Here is a 27,702-nt window from a genome sequence, read left to right as displayed (position 1 = left end):
TGCGTAGAAGTGAGCTCGATAGCATTCGCGAATAAGTTCACGAAGAAAAAATTATTACGTCAGTTCGCTTTCCCGGCCCGACAAAACAATTGACGATCTCATCCAACCCTATAAACTCACAGGTTGGGAAAGTGCACTTTTACACATTTTTCTCCGGGACCCGCTTGACGAATTCTGTCCAGCTGACTTCGTGGAAAAGCCGCAACAAGAACTATTATAATTTCTAATTTTTTGCAAGCTATGAGGAAGTAGCTAATTTTCTAGAAATTGCATGTAAAAAAGCAGATGGCATTGGAACGGAGTATACTTGCAAGATCGCATTTATTTTTCGTCCGAGATCCTGCATCGATACTAATGCAAAACTGTGTTAGTCGTCTGTGGCAGCTGCATCAGCAGCGACGGCACTCCACAGCCGCACCTTGGATTTTATTCTCGAGTGCAGTAGCAACAGCAGCAGCAGTAGCAGCGAGCGCGGCAGTTTGTGCCTCTCGGACAAGAGAGCTAGAATCCTTTTTGTCCCTCTCGTTCTTTTATTTACCAAACGCATGCGCTCGGCGGCGCGCAGACTATGTGGGAACCGCGACGCGGCGCCAGCGGTGCGCCGCGACGCCGAGCGTCGAGTCAACGGCGACGGCTCAGTAGTAGCGCGGCGTGCGTCGACTCAGGCGCACGTTCACTCGTCGAAGCGCGCGACCCTTGCAGCAGCTCTTGGCTCAGTCCGCCGCTCTGCCTCGCGACCCGACGGTCATGCCGATTCTCCGAGATGCGCTTGTTCGTTCGGGTGCCGATCGCGCCGAGAAGCTCCTTCGGAGTCTAGTTCTCTTTTAACCAGACGTACCACTGCGACCGAAATTCGCCTACCGTCCTCGACGACTGACTCGCCGCGCGACCTGTTCAGTGACAGTGCGGAATCGATAGGAGAAAAATTTTCACACATTAGGAAGCCCGCAATGCCGTACGGTGCGTATCGTAAATACGGAGGAAGTTATGCGCTACCGATCGTTCAGTAAATCGCGTGCGTGTCGCGCTCTCATATAGCGTGCGATCGCCGAGCACGTGTGTGTCGCTTCGGCTCTCGCGATCCTTTTTCTTCCTCTTCTTTTTTTCGTTCCCCGCACGCACACCCGCGCATACTTGCACACGACGCCGTTATCGCCGTACTCGCAATATACACTGTGCGCGCTTTCCGCACAGCGAGTAATTATTATGAATTTAATCATTGCGCCTCGGCAATTATACAGTCGACGCGCATATATCATAGGCTTTCGTTGATCGTTATAAAACGAACACGACTGCTACACTATCGTCGCGTGCTTCCGTGATAAGTTTTTGGCTGAACTCTGCACGATGATTAACGTTCCGACTCGACAAATCGTCGTTATTATTCTCGTGTGACTGTTAATCTTACATTCTGCATTCAACGTTTACACCTGTTGCATAGTGGAAGATTTCTATCGATATTCGTTATTGATTTCTTCCGAGCAAAGACTTCAGTGATTTATTCTAGACAATTGTGTTGATTGATTTTAGTGTTGTTCTATTCAAGACTATTACTTTTGATCGTCGTTTCGATAAGAAGCATATGGAATACATGATATAAACTGACGTGTGTGTGAGAATAAAGCTGTCGAGTTTTAGAATCGGATAGAAAAAGAATCGGAGCCAGTCACCATGTCATCTAGTCAAGAGGGAAAGGAGTCTCCAAGGTATTTAACTCAGTGCAATCGATTTTCAAAAATGTATGATTTGTATTTTTAAATAAATTTAACACTGAAATTCAAGAAACAATATTTTATTATAATATTACATGAAATACAAGAGTCTATATTTGAGATCGACATTTGAAAATTTCTTGTTTCAAAAATTCGGCTGCCAATTCGTTCATTCAAAATCAACGCAAGCATGAAAATAAATCACGATATCCATCGCAAATAATTCGTAATGTTCTAAATCACGCTAATAAAGAAATGTGTTTCCAAAGCTGCCTATCGTTTAAAATTCGGGTGAAATGTAGCTTTTTCAAAATATGCGCATCCATCACCAAACCCACTAATTTGAATTTTTAGAATATTGTCATGTAGTTTGAAACGCGGCATATTGCAGCCCCTCCGATGGCTTTCCACAGTCACAAAGGATTTGACGTAATCCCTGGTATATCAGCATTTGCAGAGGCCTTTTGAAAATATAATCCACTTCACGTAGTAAACCTCTGGGGATATACAATAAACCCATTCAAAGTTGCAGGTATAGATTAAACTTTCAGTCAAATCGGGCAGATATGATGCCAGAATGTCAAATTTTCCAATAAAAAATATTTAATGGAAAAAAGTAAATTTGCTCGTCTCTTTCAGCGTGTTATCGCTCAAACGTCCGCGTTTTTTGTCCATTCGTCCGAGAAGGTAGAAGGAGATCCTCCGCCAACGCGAGAACGAGACACTGCTGCAAGTGAACCGTATAGCGCGCCGGCGATTATTTTTCCGGAAAGCAGAACGTCCGGATGGAAGGACAAGGCTGCTAAAGAGAGAGATAAAGAGAGAGAGAGCGAGGGGCCATAAAGAGTCAGCTTGCGAGAAAGAGAGACAGAGGAAAAAAGAAAAGAGCCGAGCTTGGCTCCAAAAACGAGCGCCGCGCTGCACAAGCTCGGCTCTTTCAAGCGCGGGACCGGAGTAGAGAAGAAACGAGAGGAGTAGTAGACGGGAAAAGTAGTGAGAGTGAGCGAGAAAGAGCTCAGCTGTGTAGGTGTATACGTGCGGCATGTGAGCTGGAAGGTGTCTACGATGAGAATGCAAACGCGAACTCGCGAACTCTCTCTCTCTCTCTCTCTCTCTCTTTCTCTCTCTCTCTCTCTATCTATCTCTGTCTCTAGTCGTGTAGCCGCGAGGCTTTGTCATTTGCCTATACAGCGGCGGCGTAGGCGCGGCGGGGAGAGAGCTTTTCCGCGCTCTTGCTCGTGCTTTTTTCGGACGCGTTACGCCGCGAAGAGCCAAGCTGCACCGTACGAGTCAAGAGAGATTCTTACTCCGTTTTTAAATACTAATACCGTTTCTGTACGCAGGTCATTGTTCGTTGTTGGCTTTGCATCCTTTTCTTGCGCCGACCTACTTCCGTTTCTCGTGACTAATCCGTTTCAGAGCCGGGGTGACAAGAAGCTCTTGATTTAATTTCACCGGATTACTGGCAGTGACTTATTTGTGAATAATTCACACCAAGCAGCCGATGATATAGAATAATCAGCACAGTTAAAATTTAAGTTCGTCTTTTTTCTTTGCAATCTATTGCGGACTCTGATGAGAAATCGCATTTTAAAATAGCACGCCAGTCGCGGTTGAAATCCCTTTATAAAAGCAAAAATGTCGATTGAACGCAAGCAAGCTCGCTGCAGCAGCGATCTAATTTTCAACGGTATTCCATTCTCGTGGAGATATAAGGTACTAATATAGGAAGAGTAGCACTTATCTCATTATCAGCTGTAATTACGCGTCCATGTAACAGCGCGAGCGCACCACTTGGCGGCCGAGCACTTTCTCAACAGGGCCTCTCTTCTTCCGACGAGCTTTTTCAACCGTACTGCTCTCCTTACTCCCTATTTGCCTTTTCACTCTTCATTTAGCGTTTTAAACCAATTTCCCTCCATCGACCGGGCTCGTTACCGGACTCGAATCGTATACAGCTGCATTCGCGGTTCGTTCTTTTTCTTCGGCCTTTCGAGCCAGAGCTATTTCCAGTGTTAATTATATCCGCGCAGCGCTTCCCTCTTCCATTGTTTTCCCCCTCATTTATACGAGTCTCGTGTGCCGCCAGTTTCTATCTCCGTCTTAGCGTGCGCCTAACTTCCTCTCCTTCGCACGTAATTCTCGCATTGCGCGCGCCGCCCGGGAGGAAGACAGTTTACGCAGAGTATTAGCTGCGCCGCTTGCCGGCAACACTGAGCAGCGACTAGCTATACTGCAGGCAAAACACCCAGTCGCGGGATTAAGCCGAGAACTGGCTATATACACCATACCTAATACTGCGAGGCCAAATCTAAAGACGGATTTCGCATCGTTCCAATTAATTCGCCTGCCCGCACACGTCCGCTAGACTGTGTAGGTGCCGGTTCTTCGCATCAGAGCTGGGGATGTTTATACGCGCGAGTCTATTAGCTTCGTGTCTCCAAAGCGAGAGATTAGTTTGCAGGCGGAGAAAAAGCGCGGAGCTTGCGCTATATTGCTCATTGCGCTCTCTGCGCGGCCTCTATATTCTAGGCCACAATTTCTCGCGATCTTCTTTCTCGCTCCGCATAATATTGTCGAGGCAAACTGTATATAGTGTGCCGTGCTCGAGTGTAGCAGGAAGAGGAATCTCGCGAATAATGACGGAAGATTGAAAAACTTTTTTTCTGTCGTCGCGCTGCAGGTGAATATTTTATCCGCGCTCGTCTTCGTTTCTCGCGAATTGAACCGTCCGTGTTCTTCACGTCTCTGAAATTGTCATGATTCGAATAGGAAACGATCCCGGTAATCGCTTTTCTTCTAGCTCCGATTCAATTGAAACTTTGTTTAGAATAGCAATTGTTGTTTTATTAACGTGAAGACATTCTTGGATATTGTGGTTAGAGGAACTTTTTCTTACTGAAAAAAAAGATATCATCTCAGAATTAACGAGGCTCGACGAGCGGTACACAGCCAGAGATAGTTTTGTCCCTATAGCCGTAGGATTTTTTTTCCTCTTTTCGTTTTTCAAAGGAGTGCCGAGTAATGACGAATATGAGAACGTCTCTGAGAAAGATCGAAGAGGAGGCTCGGAAAGCAAATCAATAGATAGAAAAGTGCAGGCAGATATTCGTCCGCCGATAGAAACGAGCTGCCTCTCAAGATGTACCCTCAGTCTGACTTCGAAGAGGAATATTATTCCGCGAGTAATAAACAAAATTCCACTCTAAAGCCGAACAAAGGTTCTTGGATATTTTATTTTTAACATAGGAAATAAATTATGCGAAGCAAGACGTAAAAGATTGATACGATGTATAATGAAGTACGTCCCACGTGAAACTAATTAATTTTGAGCGCAAGCTCGCTGAAATGAGACACATTCCAGCGCAGGTCTCGCGTTACCAAAGATAAGCAGCTGCAACGCGCGAGTGCCAGGGAATAAAGGACGGAATATGCATCGACCTCTTCAGCGCTCCGTCGAGGCGCGTATGGAAAACTGATATCTCGCAAAAACTAGTCTGCAGCGGCGCGGGGGTCAGGAATGCAAAGTACTCTTCTCATGAGTGCGATGATAGAAATTTCTCACGGAAACGTGACACGCGATGCACGCAGCGGCTCGTTACTGGAACACCAAGCGCCGGCTTGGTATAGTGCACTGCGCGGCCTTCCCCGCGATTATGCTCTTTTCGTGAAATTATATACCCTGTCCCAGCGCCGTCGCCGCCGCCGCTGCTGTAAATGATATGTCGCTGGAATTTAATGAAGAAATCGCGGAGCGCTGGGATTTTTAAAGCGAAACTGTTTCTCGATATCGATCTCCTCATTAGTCGGAAATCTGTCTATTTAAAAGTATGCGCTGGCAATCAATAACTGATACGGGAGTAGAGCATGCGTTCGCAGCAGTGGACAATGTCTATACTTCAATATCCAATTACTCGTCGCCTCGGCATTATTTTTAGAGCAGCAAAATTAATTACGCGACGGCGAAACTACAATGTTGGCCGCCTATTCGGGAAAAGGAATCGTTACACACCTAAAGCAATTATGCTGGCCGCAGCGAGCCCCCGTGGGAGTCCTTCATTTCGCAAAGACAGAGAGAGAGAGAGAGAGAGAGAGAGAGAGAGAGAGTGAGAGAGAGAGAGAGAGCTGCTTGAGAGGCGAGCCACGCCGTGCGGTACGAAAGTTTTCGGCAAGCGTTGCCGTTCATCAGTCACGCGGCGCTCGCTCGCGGGATAAAAAATGGCCTTCCGAAGCAAATAACGTGTATAATAATAAACATGGAGCGCGGGGGAGCGAGGTTCGAGGCCGAGGTTCGTTCGGAGGGTAGAGCCGTTGCGGGAAACGGAGAAAAAGGAAAAATTCCGAGGCATAGGCGCAGCAACGGCAGCAGTTTCGAGTCTGCCGGCGGCGCAAAACTTTCGGACCACGAACGTGCGTCGCCTGCCGAGCGAGACAGAGAGCGAGAGCGTCACCCCCTGCCCGCCGCGCACAGTAGTCGCACACCTCTTGCCATTGGCACGGAGCGTTGTTGCATTGCGGCATGCCGTGCGCCCCGCAGTCGAACTTTGGGAAAAGAAATTCGTATCGTGAGAGAGAGAGAGAGAGAGAGAGAGAGAGAGGCGCGCGACAGCGGAATACCGTGAAACCCGCGGCCTTTACATAATAACGCCGAACGCGTGAGCCGCAGACTTCTCTCTCTTTCTCTCTCTCTCTCTCTCTCTCTCTCTCTCTCTCTCGCTCCCGCTCTCCCTCTCCCCGTCAATATCCTCCTACAGGAGCCTAGTCAGTCTCATTCCGGCCGCCACTGTCCCTCTCTTTCTCTTTCCGTACGTGACGAGCACATCCAACATCCGTCGCTCGATACGTATACCCTTAGGTCCTCCGCCGGTGCGCGAGCGGCCACGAAAGCGAAAGAGGATGCGAGGGGGCGGCAGACGCAGACGGAGGATTTGCCTGCTGGGATGAGTGGCGGGCGCGCGGTATAATATGGAAATAAAATCAATACCATTGTTTCGCGGTTTCCCCGCCCGAAATTGGGTCGTATCTCATTCGGCTCGGCTCTTTCCCTCCTGCGCTTATACCCATAACTACGCCACTAGTCCCCTTTCTCCCCGACCCTCGCTGCAGAGGATCCGTAGGTGCGAGCCACGAATAGAGCTGTTTCTTCCGCCCGTAGAAAGGAAGCGCGCGGTGAAAAAGTTTCGAGCGCAAAAACGACCATCCCATTCGATTCAGCGTCGGACTCTCTCTCTCTCTCTCTCTCTCTCTATATATCCCCCTTCGGCAATCTGATCGCTCGTAAAGCGGGGCTCCTTTATGCTAATGCCTATCGATTAATCGTTAAAGTTGCCCACCGGTTGCACTCGCTCCTTTTTTCTGCTGATTCCGCGCCGAGTATGCTCCGTTGTGCCACATGCCAGGGACGCATTTATGGAGATGCTTTTTTCATGCGCCTCCTGATGTACGGCGCTATCGTTGTTCGATCTGAGCTCCCCCGCACGCGCGGCTCGTCTGACCAACGCGGGCGTTTCTACTGGCGGCGGCGGAGGGGTACGAGTGGCCGAAACAAAACCAATTACCGCCTTGCGAAATACACTCGGTAGGTACATCGAAAGAGGGAGTGTGAGGGCCCTTTAACTCTCGACGGTTCGCTCTCCCCACAGCCGTTAATCGCGAAGCCGCGCGCCATAATAATCGATGGCATCGTTGCTTTCACCCCTCATAAACACTTTCTTGCGCCCCGCGCTTATTCAGGCTCGGCGATCCCGTGAGCGCGCGGCTTAATCGAATTCATAGCCGCGCAGCCAATACGATTAATTCAGCCTGGCAACATCAAGGGAGAAGGCGTTCGCTCGCGCGCGCGAGAGAGAGAGAGAGAGAGAGAGAGAGAAAGCAAACTTCCCGGGGTGTGTATTGGGGCATTTGAAGGAAATCACTGGCTATGCTCCGATACAGCCTTACGCGTGCAGGAGCATAAAGGCTCAGAGGAAGACGAAGGAGGAGGAGAGTCAAGAAAGGCGCGCAGGACTGCAGGCAGCAGCACGCAAGTTGGCCGCTTGCTTAAGCAGTCAGCCCCGGCGTCTTTCGAAGCCTATTGACTCTCCTGCCGGCGGCATGCACGGCTCTCTCCGCAACTCTCCAAGACTTCTCGCCAAAGTATTCCGGGGACGTAAGCTCTCCTCCACACACAGCTAGTTATGCAACAACAGAAGCCTCGACCCTGCAAGGAATACTCGGCCATCAGCTGGAGGGGCAGAGTGGTTAAGCAGGATCACGCCTCCCTCCGAATTAGTTCGGCCGTTTCCCCGCTCCGCGCGCGAGAGAGCCATTGATAATTAGCATGAGCTATACGAGACCGCAACATCGCCGAAATACACGCCGGACAGCCATTGTTCTGTTTACGCGCACTACCTGCGTACATTACGCCCCGTTCGGTTCCACTCTCGCCTCGCTGTTATATTCCAACAGTTGATATCAGCAGTTTTTGTGCACGAAGGTATAGCCCGCGCGTAAAGCGTTTACTTTGTTGATGCGCGTACTTTTCCCTCGGAATAATAACGGGAATCGTCGTCGCTTTATTTCGGCCGCTTTGATATAATTTCCCATACGTGAGATGTTGCGGACGCCGCGATATCGCGCGCTGTGGCGCTGGGAAATTGCTACCGTCAACGAAATTGCGATTGAAAACAGGTTTGAAACGCGTTATTGATGCGGGTCGTTTGTGAAAGCAAACAACTGCGCGCGCCGCAGATTTACCATTGTAATTACCGCAATTTTTCCCTCCTTTCATTCGTTCGAGTAAACAGCGCGAAGTTTATTCGCGGCTTTTGGCGTAATAAGCACCAGCAGTACTTCATTAGTACGATTTCGAGCAAACCTGAAAAAACCTCGTCAAAGACTCGTCTTCATTCAGTCGATGATGCTTCACGTTCGCGTCGAAAAGTGTCGCGAGCAGAGGTCAAGACGCCCGCTTAGTAAAGCCCCTATACGCGTCTCGGTCACTCGATGCGCGTAATTAAGTAACTAATTTCCCGGCGCTGCGACGAGATAACGAGTTCCGCGCGCTTGCAAAGCTATCTCTCTCGGAAAAATGAATCAAGTAAGCGTGCGCGTCTCTCGCTTCGTTTTTTATTCCGGCGACTCGGCGAGTGTAAAGCATCGCGCTTTTAATAGAGAGCTCCACTCGCGCGAGACGCTTCTTGCGGCTGCCAGCGACACACGCGCGCTCGTCGAGGGTGTGTGCGGCCTTTGTTCCTCTTGTCGCGGCGCCACGTGCAAGTAGCTCGAGCGTCAAGCTCCAGCGGGAAACGAGCAAACGAACGAGCTCGCACATTTATCTGCTTCGCTCGATTAATTGCGACGAACGTCCTCCCGTACTCGCCCTCGCTTCAGCGCGACGATAAGCTTCGAAGAATCATACGCGCATCATGTTCGCGTCGAACGTTTCGACGAACGTGTGATTAAGAGTTGGATATCGATATAGGCGAAACAAAATTCACGACGCCCAGTCTAGACGGCGTATCTGGAAAAGTTTGTCGGCGCATTCGTGAAAGTGTAATGAGTAAAATGCCTCGGCGCTCCGCGGAAGATAGTATATCGCGCACAAAGTGACAGCCCCGGGCTCGAGATGAAGCGAGCAAGCTCTCGAGACGCGCTGTCCGATTCCATGCGCGTGTCTTCCTTGTTTTAGCCGGCAAACTTGAGAAGAAAGTGAAAAAGCGAGGAGGAAGGAAAACGCAGACGTCGCCGCGCGCTGTATATAGACACACGCGCGACTATTTCCGTGCGCTGTTTACGCTCGCGACTGCGTTGTTTCGCTCACACATAAGACGACCTTCCCGGGAGTGTTATGCACAGCGACAGCACACACGATAACTTTATGATGGATGCTTCTTGACGAGTCATTATAACAGACACGCACTACCCGGACGCGTTCTGTGTACGACCCGCTCCACTTTTTTCCCCGCGCCTGTCCCTCATGAGGCTCTTTTTTCCGTTGTTCCGCTCGGTGTGTAATACACTAGGCGTAGGAAACTCGCCAGTCGTATAGTGCAGACGCGAGGCGCGACTCCCCGATCCAGGATGGATGTGCCGTGCAGCTTCCGGATGGTCGATTCATCACTCTCCGGGAGCCGAACTTTTAGCGTAATAAAATACGCTCGCGCAGCTAACAAACATCACGAGCGCCGGCAAGGAAAAAGCGCTCTCAAAACTCGCAGCTGCCGTATAAGCATATCCGCGAGCTATGCGCGCAGTGTGCATTCGTGGGCGAAAAATCGAGTAATTTCTCCGAATCGCGATCGAGCGCTGATGGTCCTTTTTCCGCAAACTGATTAATTGCCCATGCGAAATTGATTTCGCAGAGCTCGGAATCCTCGAACAGTGATTAGCGCAAATATTGCGCGTTCCGAATACGGCCAATCGTGCATGCATGCAAAACCAATTACTAGACTTTATTAACTCTAATAATAATAGCTGCGGTGGAGAATGTATCGGCGGAATTGATTAACAATAAATTACCCGCCGAATCGGCTGCATGAATAGCTTTTTGCGTGGAAGAATAGCGAACGTGCAACGCTTCGAATAATAAAGAAGTCGAAACGAGGGAAGAACCCGCGCTCGCGAAAAGATACAGAGTGCGATGTCGTGTACGCAGTGAGTGCCAATCATAATTCTTTCTCGACGATTGCGACGCATAAAAGAGGTCGCGCGCGTCCGCTGTCTTGCGAGTAAAGCCTGTATGGACGATTCAATAAAGGCGGGTATAAATACAATAAAGCGGCCATTAAATCAGCCGAGAAGTGCCGAGGTCGAGCGAAAAAAGATGTACGAAGCTGGAGGCAATTAAGTGGCTATAAATTATCCGAGCGCGATTGAGAGAGAGAGAGAGAGAGAGAGAGAGAGAGAGAGAGAGAGAGAGAGAGAGAGAGCAGCAGCAGCGGGATGCGAAGGAGGAGGGCGCGAGGCGAGCGTGGCCGGCAATGATATCGATCGGGCAGCAGTAGCAGCAGCAGGTCGTAAAGCACACGGCCGTGTAGGCGCAGTGTCAACATAGCCCAGAGCGAGCGAGAGTAGCGCAGATCCCGCGAGCGAGCGGCCGTCTGCAGCGGGAGAGCGAGCGCCGGGGCCCGGCTTTTCAAGTTGCGCCGCACCGGCCTGCTGCTGGCATCCAGCCATTGCGTGCTCCGCAGCGCCGGCAGCTCTACTTCGTAGCCCACTGCTGCAATGGCCCTGCAGAGAGACCGTGAACAGCTTGCAAATTAAGACGCCGACGCGCCTATCTCTTTCTATGTACATCTGATGAGGAAGAGAAAGAGGGGGGGGGGGCGGCTCGGGTATATAGATACACACCTGTTATTATGTACGTTGCGCAGGCGAGCTTTGCCAACGTTCGCGCGCGGATCTTTATTGACCAGTCTCCTGCGAGTTCATTGTACGAGTTCTGCGCTATTTATATATTCTGCAATCACGCCTGCTGTTGAATCGGCTGAATTTGAGCGAAGTACAGCCAACCGACGCTACGATATTTACGTCGTATTCACAGCTCCTTGATTCCGTTGGTTTATTTTCAAATTTATATTAACGAGCTGAAGATGAGGCGAGTGAAAGCGAGGAAAAAGCCTCTCGCTTCATTCGCCGAACGCTCAAAAATTACAACCATCGTCAATTATTTGACTAATCTCGGAACAGCAGGGCGGAGACGTGAAACGAATTTGCACGCACATCAGGACGAAGTCTAAAAGAGGGAGGACGAAAGAACGGCTTGAAAATCCCCCTGGGTTCGCGCAACGCACGCTTTATTTATGTATACGCCTACACAGCGCAGATTTTCCTCGTTATCGGGAAAAGGCTCTCTCGACCCGCCCGTGTACCTGCATTATACAAGCCAGATTGTCTCCGAGAAAATAACTGTGTGAGCACAGGCAGAGACCTAATAAGCCGTTGGAATATTGCGCCCTAAGATTGACTCAAAGCTCAGCGTGACGCTTTCCTCTCGGCCAGGTGGTCTGACTCGAGTTGCCTTGAACTACTTGGACGGTGAGCGCGGCTGACCGCGACGGTGTTTGTACTACTGTTGCAAGCGGGAATCACTTTCCGCTTAGCTGAGCTTACAGATGCATACGGCAATGGGAATAAGTCTTCGGCTTCGTATGCAGTGTAGAAGGAGTCCTCCGATTCGGCATGTAAAACGTGTCGTCGAGATCTCATTTCGAGCGAACCATTCGCGCACTGCATCAAAATACGATGGCGTGGAAGACGGATCAAAAGCCGTAAAATTTATCAAGGAGTAAAGTGAATGCCCGGCACGGAAGGTTAATTACGCTCATGAGCGAATGAAGGCACTTATTCTTTTCCGGCGTTGCGCCGCGTGTGCGGCCCACCCTCGTTCTTCCTCGTTTCCGCGGCAAAGCGAGATAAAGGTCCGGAAGCTGACTCGAAAGTCAAAGTCGCTTATAGCGCGCGAGCCGCGCGCTTGCCAAGCCGGTCACGTTCGCGTCACGTGACCGTATCAATGGCAAGCCATAAATTCGATATGACAGCCCGGCCACATCTTGCCATTTACGCCCTCAGTCGTATAACACGCGGCCTCCTCTCGCAAACTTTGCCAGCTAACTTTTACACCCTTCCCGCCGAGCGGCTGGCTAGCCTGACGCGCGCGACTTTTTTCTTTATCCGCCTCTTTTATTTCTCGTATCCAGTTAAAAAAGGCGGAAAGAGAGAGAGAGAGAGAGAGAGAGAGAGAGAGAGAGAGAGAGAGAGAGAGAGAGAGAGAGGAATAGCTGTGGCGGGTGGGCTGCACGGAGAAGGCGGCTTTTTTTGTCTTCCGCGCCGCGTCTAAATCGATTCGTACGTGACGCGCGTGCAGACGAGCCGACGCGGGAAAACAATAAAGTTTGTACTCGGATGTGGAAAAAATATTTGCCATACTTTTCCGTATTCCGCGTTCGCGAGAGTGAAAATTTCGCGCTGGCTTTTCAAAAATATCCGCCACTCGTGCAGAGAGTGTGTGTGCGCTTTAATAATGGATAATGCACACATCAGGATTCCACAGGGCGCTCGGTACGCCTCGCACGCGCTAAAGTGATATTTCTGTATGTTCTATTTTACAATAGCCATTAGCATAGAACGTGCGGGAGCGTGCGTCGGGGCTGAAAAAAATTCATACATTTCCGTCATCGTTAATTACATCATGCGTGGAAACGAGGCGAGAGTTCTCACCAAGTTTTGATGCGTCCTTTTTCCAGCCCTTTATACGCGGCGTCGCACACGTTGCAAAGGTAATTTAGCGAGACAAACAAAGGCCGAAAAAAGGAGACTAGGCGTGTATATACGGCTGAGAAAAAGTGCAGGAGCGGAGAATTAGAATTAACGCTGGTACACGCATACCACGGCGAGAGCCGCACGCCGGGGCTGTTTATTACTAGGTCAGAGGGCGCAGCTTGTTCGCTCGCTCGCGCGCACTCGAAACTCTTATTAGCTTTGATGCTGGCGGAGCGTTTAATTACTTCCCCGTTATGCCTCCGAATGGCCGGGACTCGAGGTAAAAAGTGAGACAGTGCGTGCGCCGAGATTGTTGCCGCGCAAGCTCGAGCACTCGAAAAAGCCAGGGCAACTTTTTAAAATCTTTCATTCGCCCTCTCCCCCAACAGTCGCAGCAGTAGCACGTACGCGACGGCCGATGACATCTGCTTCCACGTGCGCACACCTATATACGCAAGCACTGCACGCATCGTGACACCCCTCGTCCTCGGATTTTTTATATTCAAGCCGAACTCGTCAGAAAAAACTGCTAGCCTCGAGCTTTCCTGTTACCTCGCGCGCCGCGAGGGGGAGGTCTGACGTTTTTGAGAAATTTCCCTCAACCCCTCGACTGACATTATGCTAACCAGATCTCGCGATATTTTGAAGCTCTCTCGCCTCCTCCTCCCGCCAGCCTCGTGCTCGTTTGACCTACGAGTCTTTCGCCCTTTCTCTCTCTCTCTCTCTCTCTCTCTCTCTCTCTCTCTCTCTCTCTCTCTCTCTCTCTCTCTACACTTGCAACCCCTCTCGCCTCGCACACCGATACATCATGCACGCGTACACGCGCGGCAGCGCTGTTAACACCTCTGCCCCTCCGACTATTTTACTCTCCGGCAGACTAGCTAGCTATTTTCTCCAAATCTTTTTCAAGAAGTTATACTTCCCTGCGGAACTGTTGCCACCCACGTGCTTATCCCGCGATCCCTTCTCTCGAACCCTCCTCCCTCGAATTTTCGTGATTTCATCCTCTTTGCATAACAATCAACGGCTCTTGCAATTATTCTGCTAGCCCGACGCGTCGGGCTTTTTATGCGCGGATCTATGCGAACTTTAATATTATATAGTCGCTTTAAAACTTTCACTCTGAATATTGCTCGACCGATCATCCTATCGTAGCTACTTTAAAGTTTAATGACTTTGCATCAGTATACGACACAGCGGAATAATTTGATTTCTGCATACTCACGAAAAACAAATTATTAATAAAGCTGGATTTTATGCAACAAAGGCTCCGTGCGATCGATACTGTACGTCTGAGCGATACTAGAGTTCAACTACGCTCATAAATATAGGAAAACCGATATCCTTTCTTTCTCCGTTGTCATTCAATATGTAGGAATTCTTTCATTTTTTTTTTATTTCAAATCAAAAAATCGATCGAAATCAATGAATCGTCGTGAGTAATGGATTAAAATCTGCACGTTCACTGAGTTATTACATGGCGAAGATAAAAAATCTACGTATCCATCGATGCAACATTCTCTGCATTCTATTCGGTGTGAAGCATGTCCGTTGGCAAGCAATAGTTGGACAGCCCTACGTGACGTTTCCAACGGTTGCACATCAACTTGTCAAGTGTGCGTATCGAGGGAACGAATCTGGCCTAGTATCGTCGCCGTTACCCGTTCGTTCTCTTCCTTTTATCTCTTTCACCTCACGATTCTCGTCAGATACCGATTGAAATGTCAACGCGTTAGTTCAATGAAGCCCTTTGCACCTGATAGCATCTCTTTCTCTCTTGCATTCCATCGCTATTCCTCATCATGCTCCTTTTGTCTTTTCTCGCGCGAGCGGCCTGTAACCTGCTTTTTTCTCTTTTACTTAAACGATGAAGCATATCGCCGAGTTTCCAGGCGAAATTTATTTATTCTATATTTGATATAAATCGGACGGAAAATTAATTAATTTCAATTGCAGATTCAAACAGAGCCAGGCGGAGCTGCTCGGAAAGTCTGAACGTTTCAATCAACGAAAAGTTTACCTATTCAATGTACTGTGCAAACAAAGAGTTAACGGGAATTCATCAAGTCAATGTCAGTAATGTAATAATATTCGCGTATTTGTTTTACCATATTGGATTCAATTTCCAGCGAACATTGCGGATTTCGGCGAAAAAAGCCTGCACCCCCAACGTAGCCGTGTATCCCATATTAGTACACACCAATCCTTTGTGCGGGACTAGTTTTTGCGCGCGTCGCCTTTGTATTCGGGGGCTTATTTTAAAGCCATAGGCGCGCATTTTCCTTTGACGCCGAGTGAGTTCGTACGAGGACGACACACGAAAGTGAATATGGGAAGATTGCCCTATCCACGCATGGCGACCGCCAGCTCTCGGTGCAGACGTGATACACAAGAGAAAAGCTGCGGAAGCAATTCAATCAGAGCCGCGAGCAGCAAACAGCTGAGACCCCGACAACTCCTTTTGCTTTTGTGTTTTACGCTCACTCGCGCGCCGCGCCTCGCTGTTCCTTACTTACGTCTAGACGCACGTGACCCCGCCTCTCCTTTTCTCTTCTCTTCTCTCTCTCTCTCTCTCTCTCTCTCTCTCTCTCTCTCTCTCTCTCTCTCTCTCTCTCTCTCTCTCTCTACACTTGCAGTTTTCGCTCTCCTCCATACACTTCAGCATCGTTAACTTTATATCCCTCTCACTCCGCCTTTCTTTCCCTCTTCTCTATACTACCACTGCCTTCGTCCTTCTTTACCGCCTTGTCAGTCTCGCGCACGTGGATACGTGTGTATTTTTCTATGATTTATAATGCACGATACTTACGCGCGCGCGCGCGCAAAAGTGGCCATAAGTCGGCGGGTAAAAATGTCGGCTTTTTCCGCGGGAGGATTTATTTTAAGATCTGAGAAATTGCGCGTTTGTCAGACTGGTACATGCTATTTATTTGATTAAAGCGAGCCTTCCACATTGGCAGGCTATCGATCACGCACTCGAAACCGAAACATTATAGCGAAGGAATTCCGTATTCTCGCAAACGGATACGCGGGAGGATAAATTTTGAAATATATAAGGTTTCGAATAGTGCGTTATTGTACTAGTTGGCGCGCTATCGCGCTGCTCGGGAAGGAAACAAAGTACCCGAGAAAATCATATAATGGACAGCATGTGTCTCGCGTGTGTAGCGCAGAGGGGGACGAAAAAACACATCTGTTTATTCGGATTGATGCACAAATTGCTCCACAGCGACACGCACCTGCGACCTTCAATTCTGCACAGCCTCTTCGATTTCCCTCTCGTAGCAAGAATGCGAAGAAAGTTTGTTAAACGGAAAGCCTTCCTGCGCGCGGACCGGCGGGTAATCTGATTGCAGAATCAATATAGAACAAATGATTACGCACGGGAAGTCCATTTCTTAGCTACTGCGAATAGGTACATTATACGCGCGATTCATCAAGTGCGTGCTCCGGATTCGTAATGTTGCGCATCGTTAAAAACAAATTTGAGACTAAGAAGCAGCAAAATAAATCACCGGCGCGACATCGACCCCCGCGGAATGATACGTTTTTAATGGCTTTTGGAAATTCTGAAAAATGACGCGCAGTAAATGCCGCTCGAGCCTGCACAGCAGTGTATAGTACGAAGTCGCGTAATCTGTCTTAATACTTTGAACCGGTGCCAAATCGCGAAAGAGACGAGGGCGAAGGGAGGAAAGGACGCAAGGGAGAGGCCAAACGTCAGCGCAAGACAAAGTTAAAAGTAGCTGGCATATAGGCATCGGGTTTTAGCGCTGCAGCGTTGTTTGCGCTAGCGCGCGTCGCTCAAAAGTGCGACGACTGTGGCACTTCTTTCGGCGCAGCTCTTCTTCGGCTCCTTCTTCTTCCTCGACTCTCTGCGAGCCAGCGAACTTGCCCAGGGCCATTTAAATGTTTGAGTTAAAAAGTTTTTCTCGCGGAAGCACGGGCTTCGAAAAAACCCCTCTCGTTTAGAGGCTGTCAGACACTTCCGATTCCGAAATCAACTACGCGGCAGTCGAGTTCCGCTGCTCGCTATGGGTCTCCTTGGTATAGAGTATTTCCCGCGTCTTTTCCTTCGGCTTGCGGAGAAACAAGTTCCGCAGCGTCAAATTTCCATCGGCGACGATGGCGTAGTCGCAGAGGGCATGCCGCGTGCGGTAAGCGTCTTCTCTCCCGCGCCATATACCCCGGAGCATTTCAATAATTCAAGCTATGGATTTTGAGTTAGGCGAGCTTTTTCAGCGAAGATAGACATGCCACCGCGCAATCCCTCGAGGCCAGCCGGCGTTCTTTATGGCAGTGATGGATACCTCGCGTGTGCCTCTTTTTCGCGCTCGCGATGCCTGCTTTTTTTGCGCGCCGCGCTGTTTGCTCTTTTTCCGATCCGACTGTGGACCACCGCGATGGGAGCCGGCGAAATTGATACCCGGAATTCTTCTCCGGCGCAATTTTCAATCATGCGCCGCGCGCGGAGACTGTAAAATTACGCGAGCCCGTCTATCGGAAGCTTCATTGCTAAACACTGATTCGACGGGGAAGGAATCTACTTCGCAAATTGGACGAAAGCGGCTGGCGGTATCAGGCAAAAAAGTAATCATTGGTATATCAGACCGACAGACGCGGTTGAAAAAAAGAGCGTCATGCACATGGAATTTTCCAGCCGGCGAGAGAGAAAGACGCGGTGTCAATTGAAATGGCGTTGGCTATACAGAACGAGATAAATTTTCTCTCTCCGAGAGTCATAAAACCGCAAGGACAAAAGCTGAGGATCGAAGAGTCGTGGTGTCGAGGTGAGCGCGCGCGCGTACGGAGTGCATTCGTTAGAGTTCCGGTCCATAAAGTTGTCGGAGGCCGAAGAGAGCAGGGCAGAGCGGAGGTGCCGCGGCGACGTCAGAAAGGGGCTCGAAATAATTAAACCGAACGTAAAAGTCGAGGGGTCGTTAGTGAGAGCCCGGCCGGCATAAAACTCGGGGAACGCGTGACGATTTTCCGGCAAGTGTAGTCCTCGTTAAAACGGAAATCAACCGACCGCGCTCGGACCGCGTAACTTGTGCGTGCGCCCGTGCGCCCGCGCGCGCCGCCCGAGTAGCCCCAATATTCCGGCCGAGCGCGGCTTTCGAAAAGACGACAATGGGGCCGCTTTGTTCGCCGAGGGCTTCTCTTCCGCGTGCTCCAACTCCACAAGTGCTTCCGCGCAATTTCCCTTCTTTTTTCGACAGCTTATACTCCCCGCGCGCGCTGCGCGCAAGTGCTTTTCTACCGATATGTCGAAGAATCCCGGCCACGGCTTTGTGTGAGAACTCTCGGGAAATTTTCAAGGGATACGCAGCGATTCGCCAGTGCATCGCGCGCGGACATCGCGGGCTGCAGCGGCGGAAGTTCTGAGAGCGTAACAGCGGGACGACAGCAGTTGGCGGGGGTGCAGTGATGAAAGGGGATTACTCGACAGCCTCGTAATTCGAGCGAACAACGAACGCGCGCTCGCGTTGATAACCCGCCATTTTTTACAGCGCTGTGCTCCCGGCGCCGGGCGTCCCGGTATTTCCAATTTCACAGAGCGTGGGTTAACGAGGCCCGGGGGTGGCGATACTGCTGCGCGCTCCTCTCTGCTATGTGCCCGTCTTGCGCTCTCGCACATAACCCATACACTATCTCGGTTGGCTCGCAGGGCTCCACGCGCGAGTTCCGGCACATTACCGGCGCTGATTACTGCCCCCCGCACCCGAGCTCCTCGAGTACGTCACCCGCCCACATAGCAGTCGAAGCTCTGCACGCCGACTTCTCGCACCGACTATCCTATAGCGCACTATCACGAGGTTCGACTGAGTATTTTTTGCATTAAAAAAGATCGAGCTTCGAACGAGTGTGGAGAAATTGCAAGCTCGCTCGAACTTGGGCTGGAAAAGCTTTTCCGAGCGAGAAGCATCGGGAGAGCTGGAGGAGGAGAGGCTGGCCGTAAAAGTCGAGTAAAAAACTATTATTTCTGCTTTCAGGGCAGCGCAGAAGCTGAATCTGTCGTCGAGTCCGCACCGTCGGCGGCGCTCGGGCGACGAGAATGCTGCCCCGGACGAGCAGGCAATCTGCCCAAACGGCTATGCGGCGATGCTCCTCAAGTCGCCGCCCCCGGCCCCGCCGGCGCTCATCAGGAGGATAGGCGTGAAGGAGCTCTCAGGTGTCGGAAAGGTAAGTGCCGTGCCAAATCGATTCTGACCCCCACACACAGCTGCAGTCTCTCGTTTAGCCGTCCGCGCGACAAATTGATCGCCCTCGCTAAACTGTTTCGTGCTCTCGTCCACACCTACGTCGAGCGCATCTTCATCTCGGCTTTATTACTCCCTCTCGGATGAAAGAGCGATATCGGAGCCGCGAATGAGCGCCTCCAAACGCACGTCCTCGCGTCGCCTTATGAGCAGGCAGGCAGCGCGAGAGCTGCTAAAGACGGGCGCGAGACTCCGCGTGATAGACGTGGAAGCGCGGAAAGGAGAGCGACGAGTGCCGTCGCCAGACGCGACTGATGCCGCCCGCGCGCGAGGAGCATTTCTCGGCAATCCCGACGATCGGCAAACACTGCCGCCACTCGCGTATAAATATTTGCCGCGCGGATCAGCTGCTAAGAAGCCGTAACAAACGCCCGTGCTATTCCAATGCATCTCTCTCCTTTCTCTCTCGCAGCCCTCGCGAATAATGCGCTTCTTCAACAATGACGGATGCGCTCGGTTGATCGATTGCGGATCGAAATTATTCTTGCGCGAGAGTCGCGACGGCGAAATTGACTGGCTCGAGCTTCCTCGCCTCGGGTGGATGTGCTCTCGGAAATAGAGTATATGACGCAGTCCGTTGCGAGCGAGTGTGAAATTACTAGCGCTGATTAAATTACCGTAATGCTGTAGCTCCGAAAAGAACTAATGGACGAAGGAGTACAGGGAAGCTTCGCGAAAATAACCCTTCAATTCAGTTGGCTTATTTGGAAGAGAAATTAGCTAATGCAAACCAGGAGACGAGCGGATTTTTTTAATGCGTGGATAAATTTTTTAATATTTCAATGCGATAGCAGATAATTATGAGAGCTAAAATTGAGAAGGAGGGTAAAAAGGAAAAAGTCGTCCTTAGATCTCGGAATTAAGTCTACGTAATTTAGTGAGAGTGAGAGAGAGAGAGACAGAGAGAGAGAGAGAGAGAGAGAGAGAGAGAGGAGCCGACTCTCCGTGGGCTGGTTCATAAAAAGCGTCTTTTCCTTGCTCCTTCATATTTCTCTTGATTTTTTTCTGTGTCTTATATATGGCCAGAGCGTGTATATTACATTTTTTCTCTGATAATAAGCACGGGTATTACGTTTTAAATAGTTCACGCATATTATTCCTTACACACATATAATGTACGAATATAATGAATTATCTACGCTGGGAGTTTCCTCTGTATTGGCAGAAACAGTGTAATCATATAGGAAACCCAGCTTCGCAGAAGACCATCAAACAGCACGTATAGCTGGGTTAAGTAGACCATACAAATGTGTGCAAAAAAGCAACTTTCAATAATCAGCCATCGATATAAGATTATAAGACTGAAAACTATCTCTTTGGACAATACGCGACCCAAGTTCAACCCCAATTCGTCTGAGCAAACTGATTGCGAGCAAAGTCAATATCCCGCAAGACTAAAGACGTGATTTTTATAGGCTCTTACGGTCGTGTATTGGCTATTTTCTTTTTTCTTCCGCCCATCTTCCTATACCTCCTTTATCCCGACCATACTCCGCCCTGGCGTCGCAGAAATTGGTCTTTTTCTTCTTTCCCATCAAATTTCTTTGTGACCTTGGACAAACAAACGCGCTTTATTCGAAAAGATCTATACATGAATATTTTACTTATAATTTTCAGGAACAGTTTAGTTATTAAAGTTTTTCTCAAAGAATAGAAACTCGTTAGTTGAAAGCGACGAATAATAACTTGCAGCAAGCCGAGACGGCATCGGCGTAGAGAAGCTGGAACAAGGCGAATTCTCGAGAAGCAGACAAGTGGCGAACAAATAAAAGCCCTCCAAATGAACTTTTCAAGTGGGCTAAGTGGAGCTCCGATTCGGCCATGCGTGTGGGCCATGTGAACGATGACACTCCGCGTCCACCTAAAACTAGAGGTCCCCTTGCACGTCGCGTCCACCCTCGTCTTGTTCCTTTTTTATAGATACTCCTGGATTTTCCCTTTTCACCTAGAGATTTGAATAATTAATTTTGCAGAGGAAGTCTCAAGACATCCGGGAGACAAGTCTGGACATTGTTTCGAGAGTCGATTTTGTTTATAAGTTGTCGGACGTGTAAAAATTTCGAGCTCTGTCAAATTGTGAAAGACTCGATAGCTACTTATGAAAAATATTTATGCGACTGATTAATCGAGGCAATAGGAAAACTTTCATCACCTCAGAGAGCCTATAAATATAAATTTCATGAAACATTTAGCAGGAAGCTTTAGCGAGCTTTATAACCGAGCTCAGGCGAGAAAAGTCTCTCGATAAGGGGAAAAAGTTGACTGTGCGAAAGATCGACGGCGTCGTGGCAGTGGAAGTTTGGTAGGAAATCATTTCGCTAATTCGGAGAATTGATGTAGCGAAGGACGAATTAGAACAGGCTTTCCCATTCGCTTCCGTCGATCCCGAGTGAGATAGATCGAACCCGCGCCGCCCTCTCAGACGACTCGCAGACACTCGGCAGCACGCGTTGTTCTCTCGAAAAATGAAATTAAATTTTTCTGCGCCGACACTTCGGAAACTCCAATAAACATCGGCGTAAAATTCGAAGAATTCCAGGACTATATTTACTCGCTTGTTAATGTAGTTGGCCGAAAATGGCCGAGAGAAGTGGAATTTGAAAAATTTCAATCTAAAACATCCGGAATTTGGGGGACGACGACGTAATAATTTTCGACGTAAAAAACCCGGCCATCCCCTTTGGCGGCCTGCGGAGAGGACAAAATCGATTTCCCTCTTTCCATCGAGAGCGAGCGGGCGGGCAGCCTCTGTTCGGATCGCGCTGGGAAGAAGTCCGCAAGGACATGCGCAATTTCACCCAGGAAGCTGCTGACCAGGAGGACGAACGTCGGCGGTCGGCGTTTGTGGACTTTATTGAAATGTCCGGTCTTACGCGCGCCTGCTCTCCCTCCATCGTCGACGTCGTCGTCGAGAAAAGGGGAAAGGCGAACGTCCGAGCGACCCTTCGACGCGAGACCGCGGTGGCGCGCCCTTGACCTCAGAATGCTTAATGAGAATATCGGATTTTACTTCGCAATCGCGGCGATAATGACGAGAGCCGTTGGCGATTCCCTTCCCGTTATTTCTTTCTAATGAAGAAGGGTCGTCGTCGAATCGCATCCGCTTTTTTACTTCAAAACCAACCGTGAAATGCTCCAGAGCTCACGTCCAAGAGCCGAGATTCGAAAAGTGTAATTACTCCGTAATTGAAGATTTATCACGCGGACGCGTCGAGTAAATTTGAGATACAAGCAAGTACACCGACAGTCGAGCGAGCGAGAGAGAGAGAGAGAGAGAGAGAGAGAGAGAGAGAGAGAGAGAGAGTGCCGGGCAAACATTAAAAATTGGCCTCGCTCTCTATTAAAAGTTTGCAGCAGCAGTAGCAGCGTAATCGGGGGAGGACAGATCGCGGAGAGGGCGTCGCTTGCGCCTGGTGGAAGGGGGAGTGATTTATGCGGCGCGAAAGTACATTTGGTAGTCGACATTAATACGAAAGTGCAGAAGGGTTGCAGCACACGACCGCGTGCGCACATACGTACACACACACACATCGGCCTGGATGAAGCACGCTTCCTAATAATGAATGCATTCACGGGGATACCGTCCACCGGGAGGGCAGCGGCGGCACTACCTCGGAGACAGCGCCGGACCACGTGGCGCTCCCGCAGGATAATTGGAGGTCGTTGCGGTCTCGGCCTCCGTATCTACGGCCACTCCGCCTCCCCAGACCCGTGTCCGTGTGTCTCTGTGTATACGCGCGTTCGCAGCTTCGAAATGGCATATGCGCGCGCGCGTGTGTAGAACGAAGGACCGAAGCGGAGCAGCGCCGAACACGTCCGAGAATGATCGACTACGCCCCTGATACATTTATCACCTCTCCTATTGTTATATAGACCTCCCGCGCTGCGACCTTATACCGGCACTAAATTCGAGTATCACCGGCTGCTGCTGCACCTTACATGGCCATCGCGATTCGATTGAATATCGCGCTCGCTCTCCTATTTTTGTCATTGCGAAACACGAAGCTCAGTCTGCGGCTTGTTGTCTGTTTTCTTTTCGAAAAAATCCACTCGGCGATTTGCAAACATGAATATGTAAAGAGAGATAGAGCGGGAAACTGGTCTGCGCCGCGAACCATAAAATGAAGGCACGAAAAGCCCACGGGAGACATATTTTCCGCGCTAAACTTTTCTGTTTAGAGCCTCGTTCGATGCTAATGTTTCGACGCGGCGATTTTGCATACTTTTGCCCGGCCGCTCCCGGCCCTCTTTGTCGCGCTAATAGCAAATCGACGGCTAATTTGAAATTTCGGGCGAAAAGTGAAGAACAAGCAGCAGCCGGAGCTTTCCGGTACAGTGAACTCCGTTCGTTCGGACATGGCTGCCGGTCAGTCGTTCGAAAGCTCCGAGCGTCAGCTTGCTCGTTTCACTAGCTAAGCTGTAAGGACATTAACGCGTTCTCGCCGACTCATGAATTTATTAGGAAGTTTCTTCCTGGTGGGAAGCGGTAAAAAGGCGGCGGAAGGGGTGCACGGCGGCGTGCGGGAAAAAGGCAGCTCGAACGAGACCGCGTCGTCGTCTAGCCAGCCTCGCCCTGGGAAATTATTTATGGAAGTTAGTTTTAAAAGATAATCCGTAACTCGTCCGGGGAGATTCGCGTCTCTCGTTCCATAAAGGCGACCGGCGATGCTTCTTTCAGACAGTTAATGAATGTCCCGGCTTCTAAAACCCGCTCGGGTTTCGACTTCATTCCGGCTCTATTCCCGTTCGCGCTGGTCTACGAGTATCGGTTTAGAATTTAATCGGTGAACGCGCTCAAAATTCTATTATCATAAATATCACAAAGAGTTTTCCAGTTAGTCGATGTTTGCTCGATGTTAGCGCGCTTTAGCAGGATTCTGGATCGGGCCCTGGGTGCTCATTTACAAAGTTTGATCAAATTGGCTACTGCAGGAGCGAATTCTCTGTTTCTGTGTGTCCTGGGATTCATTTCCAGTTTGCACTTCTCTTCACTTGCGCGTCATAATTGATATTCCTCATAGAGCAGATCTCTCGCGTAACACTCAAAATTTAGAAACGCCCGTACGTCCCAAAAGTTCTACTATTACGCGAGCTTTTCATTAGCGGAGCGCTAATGCTCGTAAACGAGGAAGCGCGATAACCAAAATTAGAGAAAAGCTTTCAAGAGCTTATCCTCGGAATGAAAAGGGGGAGGGAAAAATTCAAATCGAAGTCGGCATTGTATCTGGAGAGCAGGCATGTCGCACTTTCGAGCGTGGGTGAATTATTGTAATTGATACGGTGCTAACTGCTTTTTTGCGCTTTCGGCACAGGTACAGGCGCGCGGCCGCAATATTTATGGCGGATAAATCTGCAAAGCTTTTTGGCGATTCGTCGCTAAGCGGGAGAAAGCGAGCGAGGACCAGATTAAGAGAGGGCGAGAGAACGGGGGATCTGAAATAAAGAGAAAGATAGCAGCTGGAGGACGAGTAAATCGGTCCGCGGCACTTTCTGTTTGCTCAACCAATGAGTATTTCGATGTAAACGGGATTCGACGGAGTTTGAGCACAGAGACAGAGAGAGCGAGTACGGCTGGGGGAGCGGGGAGACGAAGGTGTGGGAGCATAAGAGCCGGCGGATGGTCCAAGGGGAAAGGGGGATAGACGGCACACCGGCATGCAGCAGCGCACGGAAACGTTGTTTAATTTCGACGAACATGCTGGACGCGCGCGGCGCTTCCGCTGTTTGGCGAACCGAATGAACAGTGGCCCGGCTCGCGCCCGAAAAAAAAATAAAACTACCACCGCACCCGCGAAAGAAATTTCCCTGCGCTGGCCAGCCGTCCGTAAACGCGACAAGAGAGTTTTTCGCACAAAGTTCGCAGGTGTAGTGTAATGTTTGTTCTTTTTATCCGGCCGACTACCCTTCGCTTTTTCACCTGCGTCGTTCGAATTAAATTTCGTCACTGCATGCGCTAGAGCGTGTAAACTACAGCGGAAATTCATTAATTTTAGCTCTAGTCGCGCGCTGCCACACGCGAAATCGCAGAGACATTTGACCGCTTTAATACGCGCGCGAGTGACCGAGACATAATTAAATTTCTGCGCCATCGCGATTTGTTTGCTTTCGATGATAAAAAAACGAACCACATTCGATCGAGCGCAGCGATGACACGCGCACATTTATTATACATATAGTCAAATTGAATTTCAGCCCCGGGCTATTTAACGCGCTCGCGAACTTTTAAAACTCAAAGCCCGGGTAAAACAGCAGTCAACGAGCCAATATAACAGCCTCTAACGGCGCGGGTCAAAGTTTATCAATCAGTTCAGCGTCACGTAAGCGCGTGATTAAATAGCGGCGCCAACAGCCAGCGCAGGGGATCGAAACGACAGAGGCCGCGCGCGCAGTGAAATCGAGCCGGACGCCGCTGCTCACTTTCTCTGCGTAAGTCCGCAAATCCCCGGAAGCCGGCGAGAGAAAGAGAAGCCGCGCGGCAGCAGGAGCGAAAACGAGCTCCGTTCTCGGCTTAACTAATGTCCCAAACGCGGCCGGCCTTACAGTCGCGCTTACAAATCGAGCTTACAACCGCAGACGCAGCGCTCGGTAATGGCGAGCGACGGAGCAGCCTCTTGCGCGCTGCTCGCACGCATTTGTAACGCGCCTTGGCTCCGCGCTGTTGCTCTCTGCTTCTCATCCCCTCTTCCGCGCGCTTCCGCCACGATTTGATCCGACCTGACGGACAAACGAGCTTAATTAATCGCGCCGACGGCCGGCGGACTGCGTCAAAAGTATTCCGCCGGGCTTTCCCTATCTGCAGCGCCCTATGACGCGTCGGAGTTTCGCTGCGTCTGCCCCGCGCTACACTCCCGGATTCCAGCCGTCGGACCGGCTCACGAAATTTCGGGGGTGGGAGAGAGAGAGAGAGAGAGAGAGAGAGAGAGAGAGAGAGAGAGAGAGAGAGAGAGAGAGAGAGAAAGCAGATTCCTGTGGAGCTGGCCGGTATAGTTCGCACTCGTGCTTATGAGCAAACTTCACTCTCGTCAAATTTCCTCTGACGCCAGACGACGCGGCGCGGGGGCGAGCCACACGCTGCGTACCGATATTAAACTTGACGTCAAACTTCAGAATGACTGAGATTGTTGTGCTTGATGCATAATTAAGAGCATGTGGAGCATATTATATGAGATATGAAAAGCCGGTGAGAGCGGTTTTGTACATCGCCCCTGTACACATATTGGCCATGCTCTCTGTCGCCCTTCGCAACTCCGCTATAGACTCAATCGAGAACTTGTATTATCCTGGCTGTAAGGAAGGAGCTAGTTCGATGCAGCTTGGGATTTATACACTGCTATCCGTACACGTACTCACGTATGAAAATCAAGTTTAGATGCACCCTTATAATATATATGTTTTTTCAATCTCACTGCTTGTGGTCGCTTTTTGAAGTAAAAATGTGCATTATATAAGCACGTTAGAGTTCATTAATTAAAAGGAGAAATAATCTTTTTATTCGCTAGCACCGCGCAATATACAGAAGCCTGAGGTATCTGTATTATCTCTCAATAATCACGACGGAGTGAAAAACCTCGACCTATTGCTTGCCCGCCACGTTCAGCCTTATTTGGCGAGCTCTTTTTTCTTTTGTCGGCTCTTGGGGATGGGAAATTGCGTTTCGTACGCGTAGCACGACTCGTTAGTGGCTAATCCTCCGTAGCGCCGCGGCGTAGGTGGAAAATTGGAAGGTTGATGCCGGGAAGAGAAAAAGTTCGAGGTGGATTCGGTAGAAGAAAATAAAGCACGAAGCTTACCGAATAAATGCTGAAAAACCAAGCATCGAAAATTCAAGTTGAACGCGCGATATTATGCCAGCGTGAAAAGCGCATCAATGATACGAAGTAAAATGAATTCCAGGGCTTGAATTATTCGCGAACTGTATACGCCAATATAAAGCATCGAGCGGATCACGAAGTGATCTATAAAAAAGACGACTGCGTCAGAGAGGGCCACTATACCGGAGTCGAGCAGTATCCAGAGCCGTAAAGCGTATACGGAAGCTACGGTGGTACGAGTAATGGCTCGTCGAATCGCCTCTCAATTCGATCGGCCTCTCATGCGGTGGTGCCCTCTCTCTCTCTCTCTCTCTCTCTCTCTCTCTCTCTCTCTCTCTATCAAGCTCAAGAGTCGCGCGCGAAAACAAGTGGCGAGTTTGGCGAAAAAAGGGGGCGCCCGGTAGTGAAGCCAGCAGCAGTCGCCCCCGCAGCCGAATAACGAGCGGCTTCATTCAAGTGGGCGCGTGATAAAAATGACAATGATGAGTTAATGCAATAACTGTGTATCTACCCTAGTCGCGCGGACTCTCCTCCTCGTCCATCGCGCGCTTCCGTGTTTGTTTGATTCCGCGCCGGTGCGTGCAGCGAGGTTCCGAGTGGCCATACATGCGCGCTCCGGTATTTAGCGCGCGGCCCCGGCAATTTACTTCGCCGGCAATAAAGCGCGCTAAACGAGAT

At 49.9% G+C, this 27,702-nt stretch overlaps 1 protein-coding gene across 1 annotated transcript in view; it reads left to right on the top strand.

Annotated features, from left to right (window-relative positions):
• LOC100114360 (kinesin-like protein GA13060) overlaps positions 1–27,702 on the top strand; it is a 228,945-nt gene that overhangs the window by 139,812 nt on the left and 61,431 nt on the right. The window contains exon 6 of the mRNA XM_031925859.2: positions 18,947–19,136. Coding sequence (XP_031781719.1) covers positions 18,947–19,136 — 190 coding nt within the window. The remainder of the gene's footprint in view (positions 1–18,946; positions 19,137–27,702) is intronic.

This window comes from Nasonia vitripennis, assembly GCF_009193385.2.
Source record: "Nasonia vitripennis strain AsymCx chromosome 3 unlocalized genomic scaffold, Nvit_psr_1.1 chr3_random0005, whole genome shotgun sequence".
Classification (NCBI taxonomy): domain Eukaryota; kingdom Metazoa; phylum Arthropoda; class Insecta; order Hymenoptera; family Pteromalidae; genus Nasonia; species Nasonia vitripennis.
This window is presented reverse-complemented; position numbering and strand designations above follow the sequence as displayed.